The sequence below is a fragment of the Bubalus kerabau genome, chromosome 5 (genome assembly GCF_029407905.1).
Source record: "Bubalus kerabau isolate K-KA32 ecotype Philippines breed swamp buffalo chromosome 5, PCC_UOA_SB_1v2, whole genome shotgun sequence".
Lineage (NCBI taxonomy): Eukaryota > Metazoa > Chordata > Mammalia > Artiodactyla > Bovidae > Bubalus > Bubalus kerabau.
Genome location: NC_073628.1, coordinates 106,404,649 through 106,428,528, shown reverse-complemented (window position 1 = coordinate 106,428,528; position 23,880 = coordinate 106,404,649). Strand labels below are relative to the sequence as shown.

The window sequence follows — 23,880 nt, the reverse complement described above, 5'->3', positions numbered from 1 at the left end:
TGATTATAGGATGAATTGAAATCTAGCATGTTTAAAGATTCTTATTGTATGAGAACTGCTCCGTTTCTTACAGTTAAGGAATATTTGTGGAACATTCAAATGGAAAACATTTATTATTACTTTTGTTTTATACTTGGTGCTAGATTTTTGGTCCAGCATTAAACTTCGGGATTATGTGTATGTCTTTGTATCTTTGTATTAGATGCTGAGTTTCGGTTACATTGACAAATGAAATGAAGATTTTTCTGGTTATATCTTGTATTGATTTTGTTACAGTCTTAATCATGTTTATGCACAATATATGTACTCTTACATATGATACATTTATAATTTCTTTGGGCTTCCCTGGTGGTTCAGATGATGAAGAATCTGCCTGCAGTGCAGGAGACCTGGGTTCGATCACAGGATTGGGAAGATCCCCTGGAGAAGGGAATGGCCACCCTATCCAGTATTTGTGCCTGGAGAATTCCATGGACAGAGGAGCCTGGTGGGCTGTAGTCCATGGGGTTGCAAAGAGTTGGACAGTACTGAGCGACTAACATAGTTTCTTTGATTCTTAAAATAGGCTCAGTGATTTTTCTTTTTTTAACTTTCACCCAATCATTTTATTCCTTTTATTTAAAAACTAAAATATTTGTACTCTGCTTAAAAACATTTTGTATTTTACATTTGACATACAGTGATTTGCATCTTTTGTAAGTCAGTAAATTGGTAGGTATGAATTTTTTTTCAGGCATTACTTTTTTTTAAAGAATAATAGAGCCCACTAAAGAAGTTTGTTGTCAGCTTTTTTCTTTTTTTTAAAAGATTTATTTAATTATTTATTGGCTATGGTGGGTCTTCGTTGCTTCAAGCAGGCTTTCTCTAATTGTGTCTAGTTGCGGCAAGTGGGGACTACTCTTGGTGGTGTGAGGGCTTCTCATTGCAGTGGCTGCTCTTGTTGAGGAGCACAGGATCTAAATGTGTGGGCCTCAGTAGTTGCAGTGCATGGGCTTAGTAGTTGTGGCACACAGGCTTAGTTGCTTCATGGCATGTAAGATCTTCCCAGACTAGGGATCAAACCAGTGTCCCTTGTGTTGCAAGGCAGATTCTTAACCACTGGACCACCAGGGAAGCCCTTCAACTATTACTTTTTAAAATTCATGCTGTCTGCATTAAAGGCTCTTTTTTACTCAAGATTTAAAAATTTTTATTAATTTTTTTTTTTCCCCAGGTAGCTGCATGTTGTGGCATGTGGGATCTTAGTTCCCCAACCATGGAACCAGCCCATGCCCTCTGCAGTGGAAGTGTGGACCCCTAGCCACTGGACTGCCAGGGAATTCCCCACTCAAAATTATTTAAGTCATCTGAGATTAAAAGAAAAAATATATTAAAAGTTTAGCACTTTACTATATCAAAAGGATATTAGATTGTTCAATGAAAACTATTGCCATTTAGACCAGAATTTAGGAGGAGGTACTTAAATTTGTCTTGGAAAATACTGTATCTTTATTTTCACTAATTTCTTATCAGAATTTAGCATTTCTGTCAATTCTTAACTGTATCGTGGTGTAGTACCAGCATGGTAGTATGAGCAGTACCTGTGATGATCGCCAACACCAATCAGATGTGTTTTCATATTTCACATTACGGTTGTTGCAGACATCTCATTTATGCTCATCACAACTTGAAATGACAATAACTTTTAGACCTGCTAAATACTTCTATTTAACGCATTAATAAAGATGTGTATACACACACACACACACACACACACACATATGTTTGTATATATATGGGGGCTTCCCTGGTGGCTCAAATAGTAAAGAGTCTTCCTGCAGTGTGGGAGACCTGGGTTCAATACCTGGGTCAAGATCTGTGTCTATGTATGTGCAGATTACTGCAGACAGCATGAAGCAAGAATCTCTCTCTCTATACACACACACACACACACACACACACACACACACACGATACTGTATGGTCAATCTGTGTTGTGGATATACTTTTAAAATTCTACCTTGGAGAATTTGAACATACACAAAAAGTAGAAAAATAGTAAATTAATCCTGTGTACCCATCATTTAGCTCCAGTGACCATCAACCATGACTTATTCTGCTTTATGAGGAAAAAGAAAACACAGTAAGGGATGGGGAGTAATGGGGGTGGCGTGATGAGGAAGGCCTCTTTGAAAAGATAACATTTGATTCACAGGAATGAAGACCAGTCCATATAACTGGATCCACTGCCTAACTGTTATTTTTTTTCATTTAAAATTTATTTTGAAACAGTTAAGGAAAAGTACAAAGAATTCCCACATTCCCTTCACACAGATTTCTCAGTTGTTAGCATTTTGCCACATTTCTTCCATTACCTTCTCTTGTTGTCTCCTGGCATATCATCCTTTCACCCTTTATTCTCCGGTGTGTACCTCCCGAAAACAAAGACACTTCTGCATTTCACCATACAGTATTCTCAGCCAGGAAATCAACACTGGTATAACAGTATTACCCAATCTATAGACCTCATTCAAATGATGCCAGTCATCCCAGCAATGTCCCTCTTTCCTTTTTGATCCAGGATCCTAGCCAGTACCATGTATTGCCTTTGGTTGTTGGGTGTCATCCTTCTGTAACAGTTTCTTACTCCTAATTCTCATGTGCCTCATAACCTTAAAGAACATAGTTCTTTCAGTCTGTAGGCTGACCTTCCACCCAGGTCTGTCCAATATTACCTTGTGACCAGATGAGGTCATGCTTTTTTGGCAGATATACCACAGAAATAATTCTGTGCTTTATCAAAATATGGAAACAGTATGGCTCCATCCCACACTGGTGATGTTAACTTTTGATCACGTAGTAAAATTAGTGTCTTCACTATTTCCCCCCTTTTATTTGTTTAACATTTTATGGGAAGATATCCAATATTGTACTGATGGTCTTTTTTCCATCATCAGCCCTAAACCCGGTAGCCTTAACATCCTTTGATAACTTTTTTTTAATGTTTTCATTTTTGTTTGGCTACATTGGGCCTTGGTTGTGGCATGTGGAATCTAGTTCCCTGATAAGGGATTGAACCCAGGCTCCCTGCACTGGGAACTAGGAGTCTTATCTACTGGACCACCAGGGCAGTCCCCTCATTGTTAACTCTTGACTGTATCATATACTGCTGTGATTGTTGCAAATGATAATCTAGTACTATGATTACTTCCTCAGTAATTCTGCTGTAGGTAAGAATTTTCCATATATATATTTGGAAATATATGTATATATTTTTATGTACATATATAAATATGTATTTATACATATGTACAAAGTATAAATATATACATTGAGAATATATATACATTTTGAATAAAGGTGCAAGAGAGTGAAAAAGCTGACTTAATACTCAGCATTCAAAAAATGAAGATCATAGCACCCAGTCCCATCACTTCATGGCAGATAGATGGGGAAACAATGGAAACAGTGCAGACTTTATTTTCTTGGGCTCCAAAATCACTGCAGATGGTGGCCGCAGCTTGCTCCTTGGAAGAAAAGCTATGACCAACCTAGACAGCATATTAAGAAGCAGAGACATTACTTTGCCAACAAAGGTCCATATAGTCAAAGATACAGTTTTTCTGGTAGTCATGTATGGATGTGAGAGTTGGATCATAAAGAAAGCTGAGCACCAAAGAATTGATGCTTTTGAACTGTGGTGTTGGAGAAGACTCTTGAGAGTCTCTTGGACTGCAAGGAGATCCAACCAGTCAATTGTAAAGGAAATCAATCCTGAATATTCATTAGAAGGACTGATGCTGAAGCTGAAACTCCAGTACTTTGGCCACCTGATGTGAAAAGCCGATTCATTAGAAAAGACCCTGATGCTGGGAAAGATTGAAGGCAGGAGGAGAAGAGGATGACAGAGGACAAGATGGTTGGATGGCATCACCGACTCAATGGACATGAGTTTGAGCAAAGCTCCCGGAGATGGTGAAGAACAGGGAAGTCTGGTGTGCTGCAGTCCATGGGATTGTAAAGAGTCGGACACGACCAGGCAACCAAACAACAACAATATATATTTGGAAATATGCGTGTACATACAGGCACACATATATATGATTTCTATTTTTTTTCTGTAGGTTTTAATTTAGGGCTTGCTTATTTTGATACCCAAATCATCCTAGATTTGACCAGTGGGAACCCCTTCAAATTGGCTACTTTGCCCTTTTGCTATCTCCCCACTATTCTCTTAAACATTTATTTCTGGCAACAACAAAGGCTCATCTTGTATTTTCCCTCCCCCAGTCCTGGAATCAACCATTTGTCCAAGAAACTCTTGGTTCTTTTCATGAGGGATGGTATTTAGAAACCAAGATCTGGGTGCAAGTTTTCTCACTGGTACAGAGATAAGAGGATGTATATTGTGTGTGTATATGTATACAACCTGTTCATTGACTACATTAAAGCTTATGACTGTAGATCACAAGCTGGAAAATTTTTAAAGAGATGGAAATACTGGATGATCTTATTTGTCTCCTGAGAAACCTGTTTGTGGGTCAAGAAGCAGCAATTAGAACCCTACACAGAACAACTGACCAGTTCAAAATTGGGAAAGGGGTATGAGAAGGCTGTATATCATCACCCTGCTTATTTAACTTCTTTGCAGAGTACATCATGCAGAATGGCTGGCTGGATGAATCACAAGCTGGAATCAAGATTGCAGGGAGAAGAGTCAGCAACCTCAGATATGCAGATGATACCACTCTAATGGCAGAAAGTGAAGTGGAACTAAAGAGCCTCTTGATGAAGGTGGAAGAGGAGAGTGAAAAGGCTGGCTTAAAATTCAACATTCAAAAAACTAACATCATGGCATCTGATCCCATCATTTCATGGCAAATAGATGGGAAAAAAGTGGAAGCAGTCACAGATGTTATTTTCTTGGGCTCCAAAATCACTGTGGACAGTGACTACAGCCTTGCTTCTTGGAAAGGTATGACAAACCTAGACCAGTCAATCCTAAAGGAAGTCAACTCTGAATATTCATTAGAAGGACTGATGCTGGTGCTGAAGCTCCAATACTTCGGCCAACTGATATGAAGAACTGACTTACTGAAAAAGACTCTGATGCGGGGAAAGATTGAAGGCAAAAGAAGAGGGTGGCAGAGGATGAGATGTTATCACTGACTCAATGGATGTGAATCTGAGCAAACACCAGGAGATAGTGAAGGACAGGGAAGCCTGATGTGCTGCAGTCCATAGGGTCACTAAGAGTTGGACACGACTTGGCAACTGAGCACCACCACCAAATGTATGCATATATATACATTACATGTACCACTATATCATATATTTAAAAGCTGTGTTCGCACATGTTTCCATACATGAATATTCTTTCTGAACTCCCCATTTCCATGTTTTTAAACTGCTTCTCAGACAGTGAGAAACCTGACTGTTGTTATTCTCAATATATTTGCTTCTTTACCTAGTCATGTTCTCAGTGTAGCTAGTAGCCCAGCCACTCTGCCTCATCTACCTTTGGGCTCCTCGCCCCTGCTGCCGCTGCATCAAATCCCCTCCCTCTTGCCTATTCTCTTTGAAAACCGACACTGGGGGGGAGGTGAAAGGCAAGGCAAGGAAGGTGGAAGTGGAAATTACTTGAATGTTTTTGTCTTCAATTTTTTACCTTATAGGAGACAACTTGTGGATGGATGAATCACCTGCCTCTGATGCCATTTATAGGCAGATTTAGAGCAACCTCACTTTTTAAACTGTTGGTTTTGATTCTACTTCCCCACTGACTTTATGACATGAGGTTAATCACAGGATCAATATGAGCTGTATTATATGCTTAGTCATTCAGAAGAGGGAATGGTAAGAAGCTTGTTTTTTAGGAATAATATTAGGTCCCATCATTGCTCCATGTATTTGGGTGTTAGTCATTCACTTTATGTGATATCTCAGCAAATTTTGCCCTTGCTCTACTTCCCCCCAAACCTTACTGACCTCAACCTTATTTCTTTTTTTGTTTTAACTTAAATTTTTAAAAAGTAATTTTAAATTAGTAAATTTTAATTTAATTCTTAATTGAAGTATAACCGACATAACCTTATATTGATTTCAGGTATACAACATAATAAAATGATATTTGTATATATTGCAAAATGATTACCATTAGTTAACATTCCTCATCATGCATAGTTATAAAAACCATTTTTTTTCTCGTGATGAGGGCTTTTAAGATTTACTCTCATAGGAACTTTCACATATGCAAATACAGTATTAACTACAGTCACTGTGCTATACGTTATGTCCCTGTGACATTCACTTTATTACTGGAAGTTTGTATCTTTTGAGCCCTTTCGTTCCACCCATCTCCACACTCACCAGGCGCTGATCTTTTTTCTGTATCAATAAACTTTTTTTGTTTTAAAGAATTCCCATGTAAATGAGATCAAATGGTATTTGTCTTTCTCTGACTTATTTCACTTAGTATTATGCCCTCAAGTTTTAACTCATTTTGTTCCAAATGTCAAGATTTCCTTTTCTGTGGCTGAATAGTATTCCATTCTGCCTGTGTGTACATACATACACAGCCCATATGTCACATCTTCTTTATCCATCCATTGATCTGTGGATACAGATTGTTTCCGTATCTTGGCTTTTGGTAATAAATGAATATTGCAGTGAACGTGAGGATGCATATATCTTTTCAAATTAGTGTTTTTGTTTTCCTTGGATATATACCCAGAAGTGGAATTGCTGTCATATGGTAATTCCATTTTTAATTTTTTGGTGAACCTCCATACTGTTTTCTATAGTGGCGGCACTCAACTTTCTTTCTTTTTTTTTTTCACTTGGTATTATCTTTAATTACAAAGACTTTTCCAATCACATCACATAGAGATCATTTTATCCACTGCTCTGTTTGGCTGCCAATCTCTTATCTCTCTCCTCAGCAATGGTAAGGCGAATACCCTTTCCACGGGGAAGAGAGATCCATGGTTTGTTGCCTTTGCCAATAACGAAAATGTTTGAGAGCCGTGTGGCAAAGCTGTTGCCGTTCACATCTTTCACATGAACTACATCAAAAGAACCTGGATGCCTCTCCCGGTTTGTAATCACACCAATTCTTCCCAGGTTAGCGCCTCCAGTCACCATGCACAGGTTGCCAGTGTCAAATTTGATGAAATCAGTAATCTTGCCAGTCTCCAAGTCAATCTGAATGGTATCATTCACCTTGATGAAGGGATCAGGGTAACGGATGGTACGAGCATCATGGGTTACCAGATGAGGGATTCCTTTTGTCCCCACAAATATCTTTCTTACTTTGCACAATTTATACTTGGCCTCCTCAGGTGTAATACGATGAACAGCAAATCGACCCTTGGTGTCATAAATCAAACGAAAATTCTCTCCAGTCTTATCAATGCTGATGACATCCATAAAACCAGCAGGGTAGGTTATATCTGTGCGGACTTTGCCATCGATCTAAATGAAACGCTGCATGCAAATCTTCTTTACTTCATCTCCAGTTAGGGCATACTCAAGTCTATTCCTTAGGAAAATGATTAGGGAGAGACACTCCCTTAGCTTGTGGGGGCCGGTAGATGGACGAGGGGCAAACACACCAGTCAGTTTATCCAGCATCCAATGTTTTGGAGCTGCTACGCGTTTCAGGTGCTTCTTGGGACCCCGGGCCATGGCTGCGCTAGGCACGAAAAGAGCTCAACTTTCTTTTCCCCCCTCCCTCTATACTACTCTTCATCCCTGTCCAAAGAATTACTTAATAAATTAAGAACTGTATTCCTTTGCACAAGCCCTGCAATGTGTATAGTTGGTATTATTTTGAAGTAGCTCCCAGACATCTTATTTAATCCATAAATATTTCAGTGTTTATCTCTAGAAGATATGCACCAATACTGTGGTATATCTGTATTTCAAATACTCAGTCTGACTGGGGCATTTGAATAGGGGTATACCATTGGCTCAATTACAAACTTGAACCAGTACTCAAGTTTGTAATTGCTTTAAGAATTTTTTTTTTTTTTAACTCAGGCTCTAAATAAAATACTTAAGATTTATTTTAAAAATTTTGTTGAGGTAAAATTTGCATACAATAAAATGTACCTGCTTCAAGTGTTGAGTTTGTTGAATTTTGAGTAATGTAGGCATCCTTGTAATCACCACCACTACCACAGTCAAAATACTACATTTATTTACTTATTGATGGACATTAGACTATTTAAATTTTTTTTAATCTGTAAGTTTTAATCTCTTTACAGCTTAGTTTGTTGGAAATCAGGTTGACTGTAGAGTTTCTCACAGCATGTGTCTTGCTGATTACATTTTTGTCCTGTGGTATACATTAACATCACCTTTTGTCCTGTGTATTTGCTATATGTTCAAAAGGGCCTATTTTTGGATATTTGATAACTGTGTTTCAGTATAATTGGTTTCCTTGTAATTCATGCATTTTATTTTCCTTATGACCCCCTGGACTGTAGCCTGCCAGGCTGTTCTGTCCGTGAAATTTTCCAGGGAAGAATACTGAAGGGGGTTGCCATTTCCTTTTCCAGGAGATCTTCCCAACCCAGGAATCGAACCCAAGTCTCTTGCATTGTCAGGTGGATTCTTTACCACTGAGCCTTTAATTTAATAATATTCTGAGAAAGGTTTATAGGTTTCACAAGACTGTCAAAGCAGTCCAGGGAAAAAAGTTTAAGAAACATTGGTTTAGGCAAACCATTAGGTTAAGAGTAGAATGCTAGCAGTATATTTAAGTATTGATTTTAGCCTTGACCTAAAAAGGTTCAGGTTAAAAAGTTAATCACTGAAAAACTTTGACTTGAAAATGAAATGAAGTAGTGTCCTTTGAAATAGCTTGATTCTTTCCCTCTTTTTCCTCATTGTAAACTTAGATTCAGTTCAGTTCAGTCGCTCAGTCGTGTCCGACTCCTTGCGACCCCATGAATCGCAGCACGCCAGGCCTCCCTGTCCATCACCAACTCCTGGGGTTCACTCAGACTCATGTCCATCGAGTCAGTGATGCCATCCAACCATCTCATCCTCTGTCATCCCCTTCTCCTCCTGCCCCCAATCCCTCCCAGCATCAGAGTCTTTTCCAATGAGTCAACTCTTCACATGAGATGGCCAAAGTACCGGAGTTTCAGCTTTAGCATCATTCCTTCCAAAGAAATCCCAGGGCTGATCTCCTTCAGAATGGACTGGTTGGATCACCTTGCAGTCCAAGGGACTCTCAAGAGTCTTCTCCAACACCACAGTTCAAAAGCATCAATTCTTCGGCACTCAGCTTTCTTCACGGTCCAACTCTCACATCCATACATGACCACTGGAAAAACCATAGCCTTGACTAGACGTACCTTTGTTGGCAAAGTAATGTCTCTGCTTTTCAATATGCTATCTAGATTGGTCATAACGTTTCTTCCAAGGAGTAAGTGTCTTTTAATTTCATGGCTGCAGTCACCATCTGCAGTGATTTTGGAGCCCAAGAACTGCTTGTGGGAATTTTTTTCTGTTTTTTTTTCATCCTCCTCCCTCCCCCATTTATCCTAAAAATCATGGAATCTTTAGGTTTTTAGGATTATTCCTTTTAGTCAGCTTTAATTCTTTTAATGACGTGAATTTCAAGCACGTCCAATGTTAGAATTAAATGCCATATTAGATATTGATTTCTGTTATATAGATGGGTCTAGCCTTAAAGAAAACAAGATTTGTTAAAAATCTCAATTTATGGAGTGTCTTTAATTCAGTTAGTGTGTGATATTGTATATAAAACAAGACAGGGAATTCCCTGGCATTCCAATGGTTAGAACTTCACGCTTTCACTGCCTAGGGCCTGGGTTCAGACCCTCATTGGGGAACTAAGATCCTGTAAGCCATGTGGTGCAGCAAAAAAGGACAAAATAGGAAGCTAACTCTTCAGTAACACATTTATTATCTAAAGTCGGTACATTTATTTTCTCCAATAAATTAAATGGGTTGGATTTTAAGATTTCTGAGGTCTTTTTAGTTTAGAAAATCTTGTTCTAGGGCAAACTATGAACATGTTAGAACTGGTAAAGGGTCTTTATTGGCATGGATAAATATTTAATGACAAAACAAGGTATAAAATGGGACATGTAACATGATCTCTATCAGTCAGTTCAGTTCTGTCACTCAGTCGTGTCTGACTCTTTGTGACCCCATGGACTGCAGCATGCCAGGCCTCCCTGTCCATCGCCAACTCCTGGAGTTTACTCATACTCTTGTCTATTGAATCAGTTATGCCATCCAGCCATCTCATCCTCTGTCGTCCCCTTCTCCTCCTGCCTTCACTCTTTCCCAGCAGGGTCTTTTCCGGTGAGTCAGTTCTTCATTCACATCAGGTGGCCAAAGTATTGGAGTTTCAGCATCAGCATCAGCATCAGTCCTTCCGATGAATATTCAGGACTGATTTCCTTTAGGATGGACTGGTTGGATCTCCTTGCAGTCCAAGGGACTCTCAAGAGCCTTCTCCAACACCACAGTTCAAAAGCATCTATTCTTCGGTGCTCAGCTTTCTTTATAGTCCATCTCTCACATTCATACATGACTACTGCAAAAACCATAGCTTTGACTAGATGGACCTTTGTTGGCAAAGTAATATCTCTGCTTTTTAATATGCTGTCTAGGTTGGTCATAACTTTTCTTCCGAGGAGCAAGTGTCTTAATTTCATGGCTGCAGTCACTATCTGCAGTGATTTTGGAGTCCCCAAAAATAAAGTCTGTCAATGTTGCCACTGTTTCTCCATCTATTTGCTATGAAGTGATGGCACCAGATGCCATGATCTTAGTTTTCTGAATGTTGAGCTTTAAGCCAACTTTTCCACTCTCCTCTTTTCACTTTCAAGAGGCTCTTTGGTTCTTCTTCACTTTCTGCCATAAGGGTGGTATCATCTGCATATCTGAGGTTATTTATATTTCTCCCAGCAATTTTGATTCCAGCTTGTGCTTCATCCAGCCCAGCATTTCTCGTGATGTACTCTGCATATAAGTTAAATAAGCAGGGTGATAATATACAGCCTTGATGTACTCATTTCCCTATTTGGAACCAGTCTGTTGTTCCATGTCCAGTTCTAACTGTTGCTTCCTGACCTGCATACAGATTTCTCAAGAGGCAGGTCAGGTGGTCTGATATTCCCATCTCTTTCAGAATTTTCCAGAGTTTGTTGTGGCTCACACAGTCAAAGGCTTTGGCATAGTCAATAAAGCAGAAAAAGATGTTTTTCTGGAACTCTGTTGCGTTTTCGATGATCCAGTGGATGTTGGCAATTTGATCTCTGGTTCCTCTGTCTTTCCTGAATCCAGCTTGAACATCTGGAAGTTCATGGTTCACATACTGTTTAAGCATGGCTTGGAGTACTTTGAGCATTACTTTACTGGTGTGTGAGATAAGTACAATTGTGCAGTAGTTTGAGCATTCTTTGGCCTTGCCTTTCTTTGGGATTGGAATGAAAACTGACCTTTTCCAGTCCTGTGGCCACTGCTGAATTTTCCAAATTTGCTTCCATATTCTCAAATTTGCTGGCAAATTTACTGGCATGATCTCTATGGGGCCGATGAAAATCTGTACATGTAACTCTCTCGTGTATATGCTCACTGTGTCAACTTTTGATACGAATGGTGTTTTGATTGATAACTGAAAACTTAAAGTGAGAGATGAATGAGTATAATATTAAAAGCTCTTGCAAGCCAAAGAAAAAGAAAATCTGGTTCTGCCTGTCATTCTTCATAATGAATAAGAGTCACTGGAATGCTGTGAAGATTTTTAAAAAGTATATATTGATGATTAGTTGGATAATAAAAGAGCTTACTATATCTAAATACTGTGTATCCATCATGCAAAAGAAAAAGTTCTTTTCAAGTGAATCATTCTGCTAAATAGCTATGCTTATCAATCAAAAATAGCCTTTCTTAGGTCCAAATTTAAGTGGTCTTTGTAAAGTTTCAAACAGTTTTAAATTATATTGCAGTTAATTTTAAAAAATGGTGTATGTGCCTTGTTACGCTAATCTAAGGTATATAAGAATATACTCTTAATTTTTCTTGTCACTTATAGCGCCCCATTTTATTTTACTTTTTAATGAACTAGCCCTTTCCATGGTGGTTTTTGACACAGATTATTCCATTTCAGCATAAGTTTGCTTTGCCAGCGTAAAAGTAGGTGTATAAAAGGAACTTGCATCACAGCTTGGGGTCTCACAGGGTTGTGACATTAGATTTCCTTTGTGTTGATCTTATTGGAAATTTGATGGTAAAACATTTTTGCTTATAAGAAAAAGCTTTTTAGTTCTAAAGATGATAATTAATCAGACTAAAGTGTTGACTGAAGAAGTTTGCCTATTAATACTTTTGGGAATGATTGGATAGAGACTGGTGACTTAATAATTTAATGGATTTAATTTTGTGCAAGTTTGTTTTTTTTTTTTAAATTTGGAAGCATGATTATTTAAAAGTTTATAAACCATTGGAATTAAGTAGAAAAACCCAAACACCTTTTAAGATTAGAGTGGTACATTTCTTTAATCTGGAAATACAGGTAATCTTTAAAGATTTTACAAAACTACAATGGTGGATAAAAAGATTATGAAATTTGTGTATATTATAAAAAGATCACATTTCTGTCTTGCTTTTATTCTATCTAAGCAACTAAATATTATGAAAGTAGGATAGAAATGTAATCAAGTGAAATATTAGAAGGAATTTATAAATTTCTCAAAGTCTTTTAAATTGTTATTTTGTTACTACTATGAAGTAAGCCTTGTTACTACTACGAAGTAAGCCATAGATTAGAAGTTAGTTTCCTTTTCAGTGACTGTACTGTAATAGTCCTATTAAACCAGGTAGGAGAAGGCAGTGGCACCCCACTCCAGTACTCTTGCCTGGAAAATCCCATGGACGGAGGAGCCTGGTAGGCTGCAGTCCATGGGGTCGCTAAGAGTCAGACACGACTGAGCAACTTCACTTTCACTTTTCACTTTCATGCATTGGAGAAGGAAATGGCAACCCACTCCAGTGTTCTTGCCTGGAGAATCCCAGGGACGGGGGAGCCTCGTAGGCTGCCCTCTATGGGGTTGCGCAGAGTCGGACATGACTGAAGCGACTTAGCAACAGCAAACCAGGTAGGAAGCACATTTTCTGAGATTCTGTTTTTATTTTCTTTAGATTTATACCCAGAAGTATTTTCAAAGAGACCTTTGCATTTATACCCTTTCCTTCCTTTCTTTCTTCTCTACCCTCCTTCCCTGAGGTCTTCATTGCTGCATGTGGGCTTTCTCTAGTTGCCTTGAGCTGGGGGTGGGGTCGGGGTGGGGGGGGGGAAACTCTTTGTTTTCTTTGGTGTGCGGTCTTCTCCCTGCAGTGGCTTCTCTGGTTGCAAACACAGGCTTCAGGCACCCGACCTATGGGCTCCAGGGCTGAGGCTTCAGTTGTTGTGGTGCACTGGCTTAGTTGCCCTGAGACATGTGGGATCCTCCTGGACCAGGGATTGAACCCATGTCCCTTGCATTAGCAGGCAGATTCTTATCCACTGTACTACCAGGAAAGTCTAAGTGAGTATTTTTGATTTCCAGTATTATGTTAGGAAAGGAAATTCTGACTTATGCTACAACATGGATGAACCTTGAAGACATCATGCTAGGTGAAATAAGTCACAGAAGAACAAACACTGTATGCATCTACTTACATTAACTACCTGGAGCAGTCAAATTCATAGAGACAAAGTGGAATGGTGGTTCCATTTTTTGTTTTTAATTGTTATAAGCAGTACTGCTTACTAAGAAATCTTGTACACTGAGACATGTGCAATTATACATGAATGAAAAATTCCTGTGAATGAAATTTCTGGGGATGTGTACTTAGTTCTAAATTTCTTTTTTCATTTATTTTTGACTGGGTCACAGGGCATGCGGAATCTTAGTTCACTGACCAGGGATCGAATCTGCACCCCCTGTGTTAGAAGCACAGAGTCCTAACCACTGGATGCTAGGAGTGTCCCGTTAATAAAGACACTATCAGATTGTCTTCCTTAGAGTTTATCTAATTTATACTCCTGCAGACAGTGTTATGAAAGTACTATTTTCTTAGACTTTCACTGTTATCTAGATATTAATATTTAGATTTTTGTTTTACATGGTACTCTTTTTGGATTTTTGAAATTTTGAGTGAAATTGTTAAAGAATTTCCTGTTTAGGTATTTTGCCAATTTTTTGGGGGGGAGCTTCTGTCTCCTTTGATTTGCAGAAGTTTGTATATTTAGGAAATCACTTATTTCTCCATTTGCAGGTATTTTTCCCCATTTGTCTTGACTGCATTTTGCAATTTAGGAGCTATTATTTTTACGTGGTTTAATTTATATGGTCTTTTCCTTTATGACATAGGTATTTTATCTCATGCTGAGAGTCTGTAGAAGACTGTACAACAAACTATTAATTATTTATTTTTGGCAGAGAGAGAACACAAATCAGTAAGCTGTTACAAATCATTCTCCACCCCCTTCTTTTTCCACAACTCCCCCATTCCTCCAAGTAGAGCAACATTTTAGAATATTAGCTTTTCCTAAAAATGAGGCTGGGAGCCTGTGGTTGACTTTTCTTTGCTGGATATAGGGATTCTGAGTCTGTTTTTGCCATCTTTAGTTATTATTTGTACAGTTCTTACTCCAAAGATAGGGTGTGATTAAAGGGGAATATGTTAATTTTTCAAGAGTAGCTTATAGATATGTTTTATACATTTATACTGAAAGAATTCAGTATTGCTGTGAAATGAAGATAGGTTTTGCTTGTCATCTAATGGGTTTCTTATCTTCCCAGGCAGTCATGCCTGAAATAGAAAATGTCTTCGATGTGTGCCCATTTACAGGAAATGTCGCATTCAGTTGATTCATTGAGTAGGCCAAAAAGTTCGTTTGGGTATTCTGAAAACCCCGAATGAACAAAAACTTTTTGGCCAACCCAATATATTGAGGGTAACGTAGACGCTTGTGACCAAAGGAGACATAAATTCTGATACATTAAAAGACCGTGACAGGGGCTTCCCTGGGAGTCCAGTGGTTAAGAGTCCACCTTGCAATGCAGGGAACACCGGTTTGATCCTTGGTTGTAGAATATCCCACATGCCCTGGGGCAACTGAGTCCATGAGCCACAACTACCGAGTCCATAGGCAGTAACTGCTGACTCCTGCTCACTTTAGAGCCCATGCTCCGCAACAGCAGAAGCCACCGCAATGAGAAGCCTGCACTCTGCAACTAGAGAAAGCCTGTGCATAACAGTGTAGACTCATCACAGCCAAAAATGCATACATACATACATACACACACACGTAAATAGTGAAGAAAAGACAGTGACAGGTACTATTTTTGTGTTTTTTTCTTTTAATAGCAGTTTTAATGAGATATAATTCATATGGCATAAAATTCTTCCCCTGAAGGCTTACAGTTCATTTGTTTTTTAGAATAATTGCAGAGTTGTACAGCCATCACCACTGACACCAGAATATTTTTATCACTCCAGAATGAAACCTATTAGCAGTCATTCCCCATTCTTTATTTTCCCCAACTTCTGGCATCCACTAATCTTTTCTACTTCTGTGTGTTTGTCTATTTTGGACCTTTTACATATGAAATCATACAATATGTAATTGGCTTCTTTTACTTAGTATAATATCTTCGAGATTCATCCATTGTTGTAGCATGTATTAGGACTTCATTCCTTTTTATTGCCGAATGACATTCCATTGAATGGACCTACCACATTTTAAAAACTCCACTCAGCAATTGAACCTTTTTTTTTGGCTATTATGAATAATGATATTGTGACATTTCTGTGTTTTTATGTGGACATACATTTTCACTTCATATCTAGAAGAATTGCTGAATTACATGGTTCTAAGTTGAACATTTTCAGGAACTTCCAAATTGATTTCCAAAGTGACTGTACCATTTTGCCGTTTCACCAGCAATGTCTTAGGGTTTAGAAATCTTTGGAAAATCTTAGAAATCTCCTTATCCTAATCACTTGTTATTGTCTGTCATTTTTATTTTCGCCATTGTATTGAATGTGAAGTGTTATCTCACTATGGTTTTGGTTCTTATTTTCCTAAAGTCTGATGTTAAGCGAATTTTTGTGTGTTTATTGGCTGTTTACCTTTTTGGGAGAAATTGCCCATATATCCTTTGCCTATTTTTAAATTGCAATATGTCTTTTTCATTGTTGAGTTTTAAGAACTATCAGATAAATAATTTGCAAATATTTTCTATTTTCTGGGCTTATAGCAATTTTTCATCCTTTGGACAGAGTAAAACTATTAACTTGTAATTTGTGATTCTCATGCTAACAATTTAAATTTATCTTTGTCATTCTAGATAATTGTTAAAACAGGTTCTTCCTTTGGTTTTTAACTTATTTAAATTGATAATGAGACATATGACGTATTAAAATATCAACATCTTATTTGGTTATGTCCAAATTGCAGGAGTTTTACAATTTAAATATATGATTCTGAGCTACATACTACATTTAATGTGTTGATGTATGGGGAGTATCAGTAATTGTAAATGATGTAGCTTTAATGTCTACCTCCACTATGTTGAGGACCAGAAATAGCTGTGATTTATTTGAAAAGATTGGGATTGTACACGTAAATGGCTAAATAGCTAATTTTATGTTTTATTTTATTGCAATGAAAATTTAAAAAAATTTGACCTGTGACTATGTAGGAAAATTGTGGCCAGCTCCAGTTTAAATGCTGTTAAGAACCCCTGGAGGAGGGCATGGCAACCCACTCCAGTATTCTTGCCTGGAGAATCCCATGGACAGAGGAGCCTGGCATAGGGTCCATAGACTTGCACAGAGTCAGACATGACTGAATTGACTTAGCACACACACACATAATGCATTTAAATTTCTAGCGGATTCTGCATTTTGGTATTCTTCAAGTATTTGTAGTCACTGGTATAGGAAATAAAAGTCTAACACAGAGGGGAAACCAGTCTTTTGGTCTAAATATAGGATCAAGTCATTGATTTATAAATTTTGTAATTTCTTCATAAAATTTTTTTACTATAAAAGGTTTCTATAAGTGTTGATGTTACAGCATTGTTACAGATAGCTTGGTGGTTGTGAAGGATATATTTATAACCCAACTGTTTGAGTTTGGAAGAGGAATGATTTTGAATATTTTAATAATGTAAAAAATTGTTGTTTAGTTGCAAAGTCGTGTCCGACTCTTTAGCAACTCCATAGACTGAGCCATTAGGAAAGCCCATAAATAGATGTTTAAGGGAGACCAGGTGAAAGTAAAGGTGAATTTGCTCAGTCCTGTCTGACTCTTTGTGACCCTATGGACTGTAGCCCACCAGGCTCCTCCCGTGGAATTTTCCAAGAGTACTGGAGTGGGTTGCCATTTCTTTCTCCAGGGATCTTTCTGTCCCAGGGATTGAACCTGGGTCTTTCACATTGTAAGCAGATGCTTTTACCATCTGAGCCACCAGGGAAGCCATCGCAGTAAATGTGGCATTATTTAGGGTTATTTTAAAACTCGCTCCTACCAAAAAAAAAAAAACTCGCTCTTAAAAACTTTTAAGAACTATAGTGTATGTTGATAAATTTAACATTTTTTGATGGTGAACATTTTTGACCAAATAGAAACCAATGTAATATTTTTTGATTTGTGTTTTTGAAAACAAACCTTTTAGATTTTATATACTACAACTGGTAGCAATCAAATACGATTTCTCAAGTTTATGTTCTCATTTTTAAAAAGTTTAGGTTCTCTTGATTCTTTAAAGCTACAAGTGAATTAACTTATTACTACAAGCAGTGACTATGTAACTTAAAAAATTTTGTGTGTATTACTGGAGACTCTTTGATAGATTCTCTGAAAACCTATAGCTAAGGCTTGATGTTTTTTAAAAAAGGAAATATTATCTAATTGTGATTTTATTATTTTTGTTCTTTTTTTCTTTTTTAATTAGTAAATGTTAGGTAATGTTTCATCTTGAACACTTGAGGACTACTTGAGTACTATAGGAAATGTGTTGTTTTGAAAAGAGTAGACAAAACCAGGAAATCACGTTTACATTTTGTTTTTGTTGTTCAGTTGCTAAGTTGTGTCCGACTCTTTGCGATCCCATGGACAACAGCATGCCAGGCTTCCCTGTCCTTCACTATCTTTTGAAGTTTGCTCAAACTCATATCCATTGAGTCAGGGATGCCATCCAACCGTCTCATCTGTCACCCCTTCTCCTCCTGCCCTTAATCTTTCCCAGCATCAGGGTCTTTCCCAGTGAGTCAGCACTGCATCAGGTTGCCGAAGTGTTCAAGCTTCAGCATCAGTGAATATTCAGGGTTGATTTCCTTTGGATTGACTCATTTGATCTTCTTGCTGTCCAAGGAACTCTCATGAGTCTTTTCCAGCACCACAGTTCAAAAGCATCAATTCTTTGGTGCTTAGCCTTCTTTATGGTCCATCTATCACATCTGTACATGCTGAGTTTTTATGAATATGAAGAGTTAAGCAGCTTTTTTCTTTTTTTTTAAGATTTGGGTGTTTCTAGTCTACTCAGTGTAAAAGAGTAATGTAATAGCTGATGAAGTTCTTTGTTAAATTTGGAGACAAATTTGTATTTTGTTTCCAGAGTGTAGTCCCCTTATATAACAATGATGGGGACTGTGAGCCCACCATTTTGATGAAGGAGGCCCATCTGACTTTGTTTTCATAATCTGTGCATTGAGTATTTGGTCCCTCTTTTCAGTATTGCATTTAGCTCTTTGTTATTCAGAATTTAAGCTTAAATATTTGTTTTTCCTGTAGTAGTTTGGCTTTTTTTTTGACGGAGAGTTGCCTGATGCTTCCCTCTTTTCTCTTTCTTCTTTCTAATAGAATAAACCTTTGTGCGCTTGGGCTGAAGTGATTAGTTGTGTATGTGTGTGCATGTTAAAATATACAAAATACAAAATTTATTATTTTAACCATTTGACGTGTACAGTTGGTGACATTACGTGCATTCACAGGGAAGTCCCTGGTGGTCCAGTGGTTGGATTTGGTGCTTTTACTGCCAGGGCCCCAGCTTCCATCCCTGGTTGGGGAACTAATCCTGGAAGATGCTTGGCATAGCCAAAAAAAAGTGTACTCACAATGTTATGTAACCATTAGCACTATTTCTAGAATTTTTTCATTCCATACAAAATTCCATTCTGTACTATTAAGCAGTATCTCCCCAACCTTTATTCTACTTTATCTTCATGAATTTGTCTATTCCAGATACCTCATATAAGTGGAATCATAAATTAATTGTCCTTTTGTGTCTGGCTTATTTCATTTAGTATGATGTTTTCAAGGTTTATCCATGTTCTAGCACATATCAGAACTTCATTTCTTTTTATGTCTTAATATTCCATTTTATGTATATACCACATTTCATTTTATTCATTCATCCATTGATGGACACGGGTTGTTTCCATCTTTTGGTGTTTGTGAATAACGACATTGGTGCACATGTACCAACATTGGTACATATGAGGGCTTCCCTCATAGCTCAGTTGGTAAAGAATCTGCCTGTGATGCAGGAGACCCTGGTTCAATTCCTGGGTTGGGAAGATCTGCTGGAGAAGGGATAGGCTACCCACTCCAGTATTCTTGGGCTTCCCTTGTGGCTCAGCTGGTAAAGAATCCATCTGCAATGCGGGAGACCCTGGTTCAATTCCTGGGTTGGGAAGATCCCCTGGAGAAGGGATAGGCTACCCACTCCAGTATTCTTGGGCTTCCCTTGTGGCTCAGCTGGTAAAGAATCTGCCTGCAATGAGGGAGACCTGGGTTCGATCCCTGGGTTGGAAAGATCCCCTGGAGAAGGGAAAGGCTACCCACTCCAGTATTCTGGCCTGGAGAATTCCGTGGACTAAGTCCATGGAGTCGCAAAGAGTTGGACACGACTGAGCGACTTTCACCTTCACCTTCACCATCATTGGTGCTCAAATAGTTGAGCCCTAGTTTTCATTTGTCTTGGGTATATACCTTGGACGTGCTGGGTCATATGATAATTCTTTGCTTAACTTTTGGAGAAAATGCTACTTTTCCACAGTGGCTGTACCTTTTTACAGTTCCAGCAGCTATGCAGGAGGTTTCAGATTTCTCCATATCCTTGCCAATACTTGTTCTGTTCTGTTCTCTTTTCTAATACAGACTAGTGGGTGTGAACTGAGTGGTATTTTATTGTGGTTTTGATTTGTATTTCCCTAATGACTAATGATTTTGAGCATCTTTTTCTGTGCTTGTCTGCCATCTGTATATCTTCTTTGGAGAAGTGTCTTCTCCAGTTTTTAAAAAGTGAGTTAAGATTTCTTAGATTCTTGATACAAGTCATTTGTCAGATACATTTGAGGGTATTTTTTATGTTTATATTTCTGTTTCTATCATTTTATTCCCCAAATTTAAAAGATCCTTTCATCAATTAATTTATCCCACGTAATTTCGTTACATCTAGTTCAGTTGCGTGATGAAACTGGATTTTAGGATTATGTTTCCCTTGTGAGATGTAACAACTTAAATCATACTAGAGAATATAAATGAAACGTCCCACTTTCTGATAATATCAGCTTCTTCAGGGGAAGTGTAAAATTACGATCTTGGATTGTCAGCATGTAAGAGTGTTATATTTAAAAGCGCTGTGCCTGCCTTTTTAAAATGCCAAATTAAAAAAAAAAGCCAAATTACAGGGATATATAAAATACAATTAACTCCTAATGAAATTAGAAGAATTTTCTTGAATTTTAAAATTCTAGATAATTATGTTTTTACATGCATGCTTCAGAATATAAATGGTGCCATACAATTTTTCTTTTTGTACATAGTAAACTATTTTTGGAATGAAAATGAGAACATAGAGTCTGTCAAAAGATTTTCTGATGTATTAATTTATATAAACAATTTAGTTATACATAAATTATAAATTTTAACACTTTTTCTTTTAATCCCCTGGAAAAGAGAATTAAATAGCAAAAAATTACATTAAAAATTAGGACTGATACTTGCACATGCACAGAATATTTGAATTTATTTTGCCTTCCAGTAAGGAGTGTTTGAAATCATCTTATTTTTTCAGTAAAATCATTTTCACTTAATGAATTAAATTAAAATGAAATCTGTAGAATAGCTGTTTTCAGCTACAGTTTTTACTTGAATAAAAATCTCTTAAGACTGGTAAGTTACTTTGATTATCTTAGGTATAATATCCTGTTTTAGGATGTAAAATTCCTAAAAACTTATGAAAGTCATTCAGCTTAGTGTTCTAGAAAGGTAAAGTCAGTTTATAGTAAATACTATATTTACAAATGAGAGCAATAAAACAATCTGGTAAAAATGTTAATATTTGCCTCAAAAAAGAAAAATGTGAGTATACAAGACATTTAAAATTAACTTGCAACCCGTCCCCTATACATGCATAATGTAAATTGTTTAAATATAAGAAACATTTTTAAAACTATTTTTGGAAAATTATTACCATGCAGCAATAACACTGATTATTTATTTATTTATTTTTTTTAGATATGGCCGCGTGGAAAGTGTCAAAATTCTCCCAAAGAGGGGTTCTGAAGGAGGAGTGGCCGCCTTTGTGGATTTTGTGGACATCAAAAGTGCACAGAAAGCTCACAACTCAGTCAACAAAATGGGAGATAGAGACCTACGCACGGATTATAATGAACCAGGCACCATTCCAAGTGCTGCTCGGGGATTGGATGATACAGTTTCCATAGCATCTCGTAGTAGAGAGGTTTCTGGGTTCAGAGGAGGTGGTGGAGGGCCTGCTTATGGCCCCTCACCATCACTTCATGCACGAGAAGGACGTTATGACCGGAGACTTGATGGGTAAGTTCCAAGGTTTCTGTAGGCAGGTATTTTGTATTTGATATGGTGAGAAACAGAAACTCGTATTTAGGGGCCCCAGATGGATTTAAAGTTTTGGGCATTCTCAATGTTTCCTATTTTGGGTTGGAAACGGAAGTGATTTCTATCCCAGTGGCTGGTATCTTATGGAATCGTAGAGGATATTTCCTGCAGCTGATTGGATATCTACTGCTGAGATATAAAGTGGTGGAAGATTTTGTATGGCAGCATCATTTTTGGAGTTACCTGTCTTCTAGACTTTTATTCCTTCTCTTGGATAATGTTAAGGCTTTCCTTGGATATATCTCTTCTACCTGATGGAGCTACTTGGCTACAGATTTTGTGGTTGTACTATATGGAATATTTCTGGAATATTAGAGCCTACAGATTCTTTTAGAATTTGATATTTGCTTCTCAGTTTTCACTGCACGAAGTGTATGAACGAATTGGTATGTCACCAAAAAACCTAGCAGTCCATATAATTCGACCTCTTGGATTCTACAAACAATACTTTAACCTGGAAATATGTATTTGGATGAAGAGGAGTGAAGGCAATCCTTGATTTTTCCATTTTGGATCTACACAGTTTCCATGTTGGAATTATACTCCTTGATGGAATGGGGAAAAATTGAGATAATGGACGTTCCTAAATCCTGGAATATAGCTCTTCTTTTCTAATTGCTGGAATGTATGGGATATCATGTTGTCAAGATTCCATTAGCCCAAGAGAAGAGGATTACTATCCTGTTTCTTAAGCAAGTTGCTGTCCAATTAAAGGTACTTTAGCTTTGAACACATGGTGATGATCAGTTGTGGATACAGCAATCAAAATGGACTTTGCTGGATGGCTACAAAGGTGAACTTTTGGCGAGCAACTGTGCCTTCCTCATTTGGTGGAATCGTAGAGGATATTTCCTCTTCTGTCAGCTGCCTGATACATACTTAGGGCTGGAGATTTTTGTGAATGTGGATCAATTTATAATTTTCTACTGTCTCAAGAAAGAAGTCTGGGGGTTTGAGAGTTACAGTTTGTCTGGGACTGCTTGCTTCCAGTGGAATTATTTTATCTGGTCATTAAGATTTTTTTTCCTTGTGGTTCATCTAAATATCATTTGACACCCTTGCCCATTAAGAAGGTGGATTACCCCCAAAAGAGGGGCCAAAATTGGGGAAGTTATGTTCACAATTCTCTCCCTAGATTTAATTGGGATTATAGGTCGTGGTTCCACACTTGGAAAAGGTTGGTATATCCTGACCTGTGTATATTAGCCCCTCTCCTAACCCAAGTCAAACTTTCTTTATTTCCCCACTAACTCTAGAATTATTTAGTACTAATAGATGATTCAAAGAATAGCTATTAGATTTCAGCTCTGCTATCTCTTGTGCCTGCCTTCTGTATCTTCTAATGGATAAGAACTGTGCATATTTATAAAATATCTGATATAGCAGTAATTCTCCTAGAACTATTACCTATTGCTTCTGTTATATCATTAATAATAGCTCTTACTGATTAACATTTGATAGGGTACTAATTGAATTATTTATGACATTTTCTAAGTCTCAGAAGAACCCCTCTTCTTTGTTAGACAGTGAAATATCTATCCAAATTCCAGAAATGTAGCAAATAAAAAAGGAGAGTCATTTAATATATTTAAGTAGGAAAGATAATATTGAATTTTTTTGCCATGCCAGTTGCTTTTCATAATAGCAAAAACAAAATACAGCCTAGGAGAATGTATGATTGCTACTAAGTGAGATGGTGAAAATGAAGGTTAGTGGAGAGATTTGGAATCTAAGCATGTATTGGAAACACAGTATTAGTTGTAAGATTTTTGCCACATATTCTTCATTGCAGAGATTCTAATTCTTCTGTATCTTTCATAGTTCCTTAATCACTTTTGATAAAAGATAGACCCAAAGGTAAGGTTGAGAAGAGACTCAACCTCATGCTTGAGATTCAAGTGAACTGGTGTTGTAGGAACTTTCTTAATAAGTAG

At 37.5% G+C, this 23,880-nt stretch overlaps 1 protein-coding gene and 1 pseudogene across 3 annotated transcripts in view; one reads left to right on the top strand and one right to left on the bottom strand.

Annotated features, from left to right (window-relative positions):
- Positions 1-23,880, top strand: part of SPEN (spen family transcriptional repressor) — a 93,595-nt gene that overhangs the window by 5,126 nt on the left and 64,589 nt on the right. For all 3 annotated transcript variants that reach the window (XM_055582590.1, XM_055582588.1, XM_055582587.1), the window contains exon 2: positions 21,545-21,865. In XM_055582590.1, the coding sequence (XP_055438565.1) occupies positions 21,545-21,865 (321 nt within the window). The remainder of the gene's footprint in view (positions 1-21,544; positions 21,866-23,880) is intronic.
- Positions 6,797-7,694, bottom strand: LOC129653183 (40S ribosomal protein S4, X isoform-like; annotated as a pseudogene).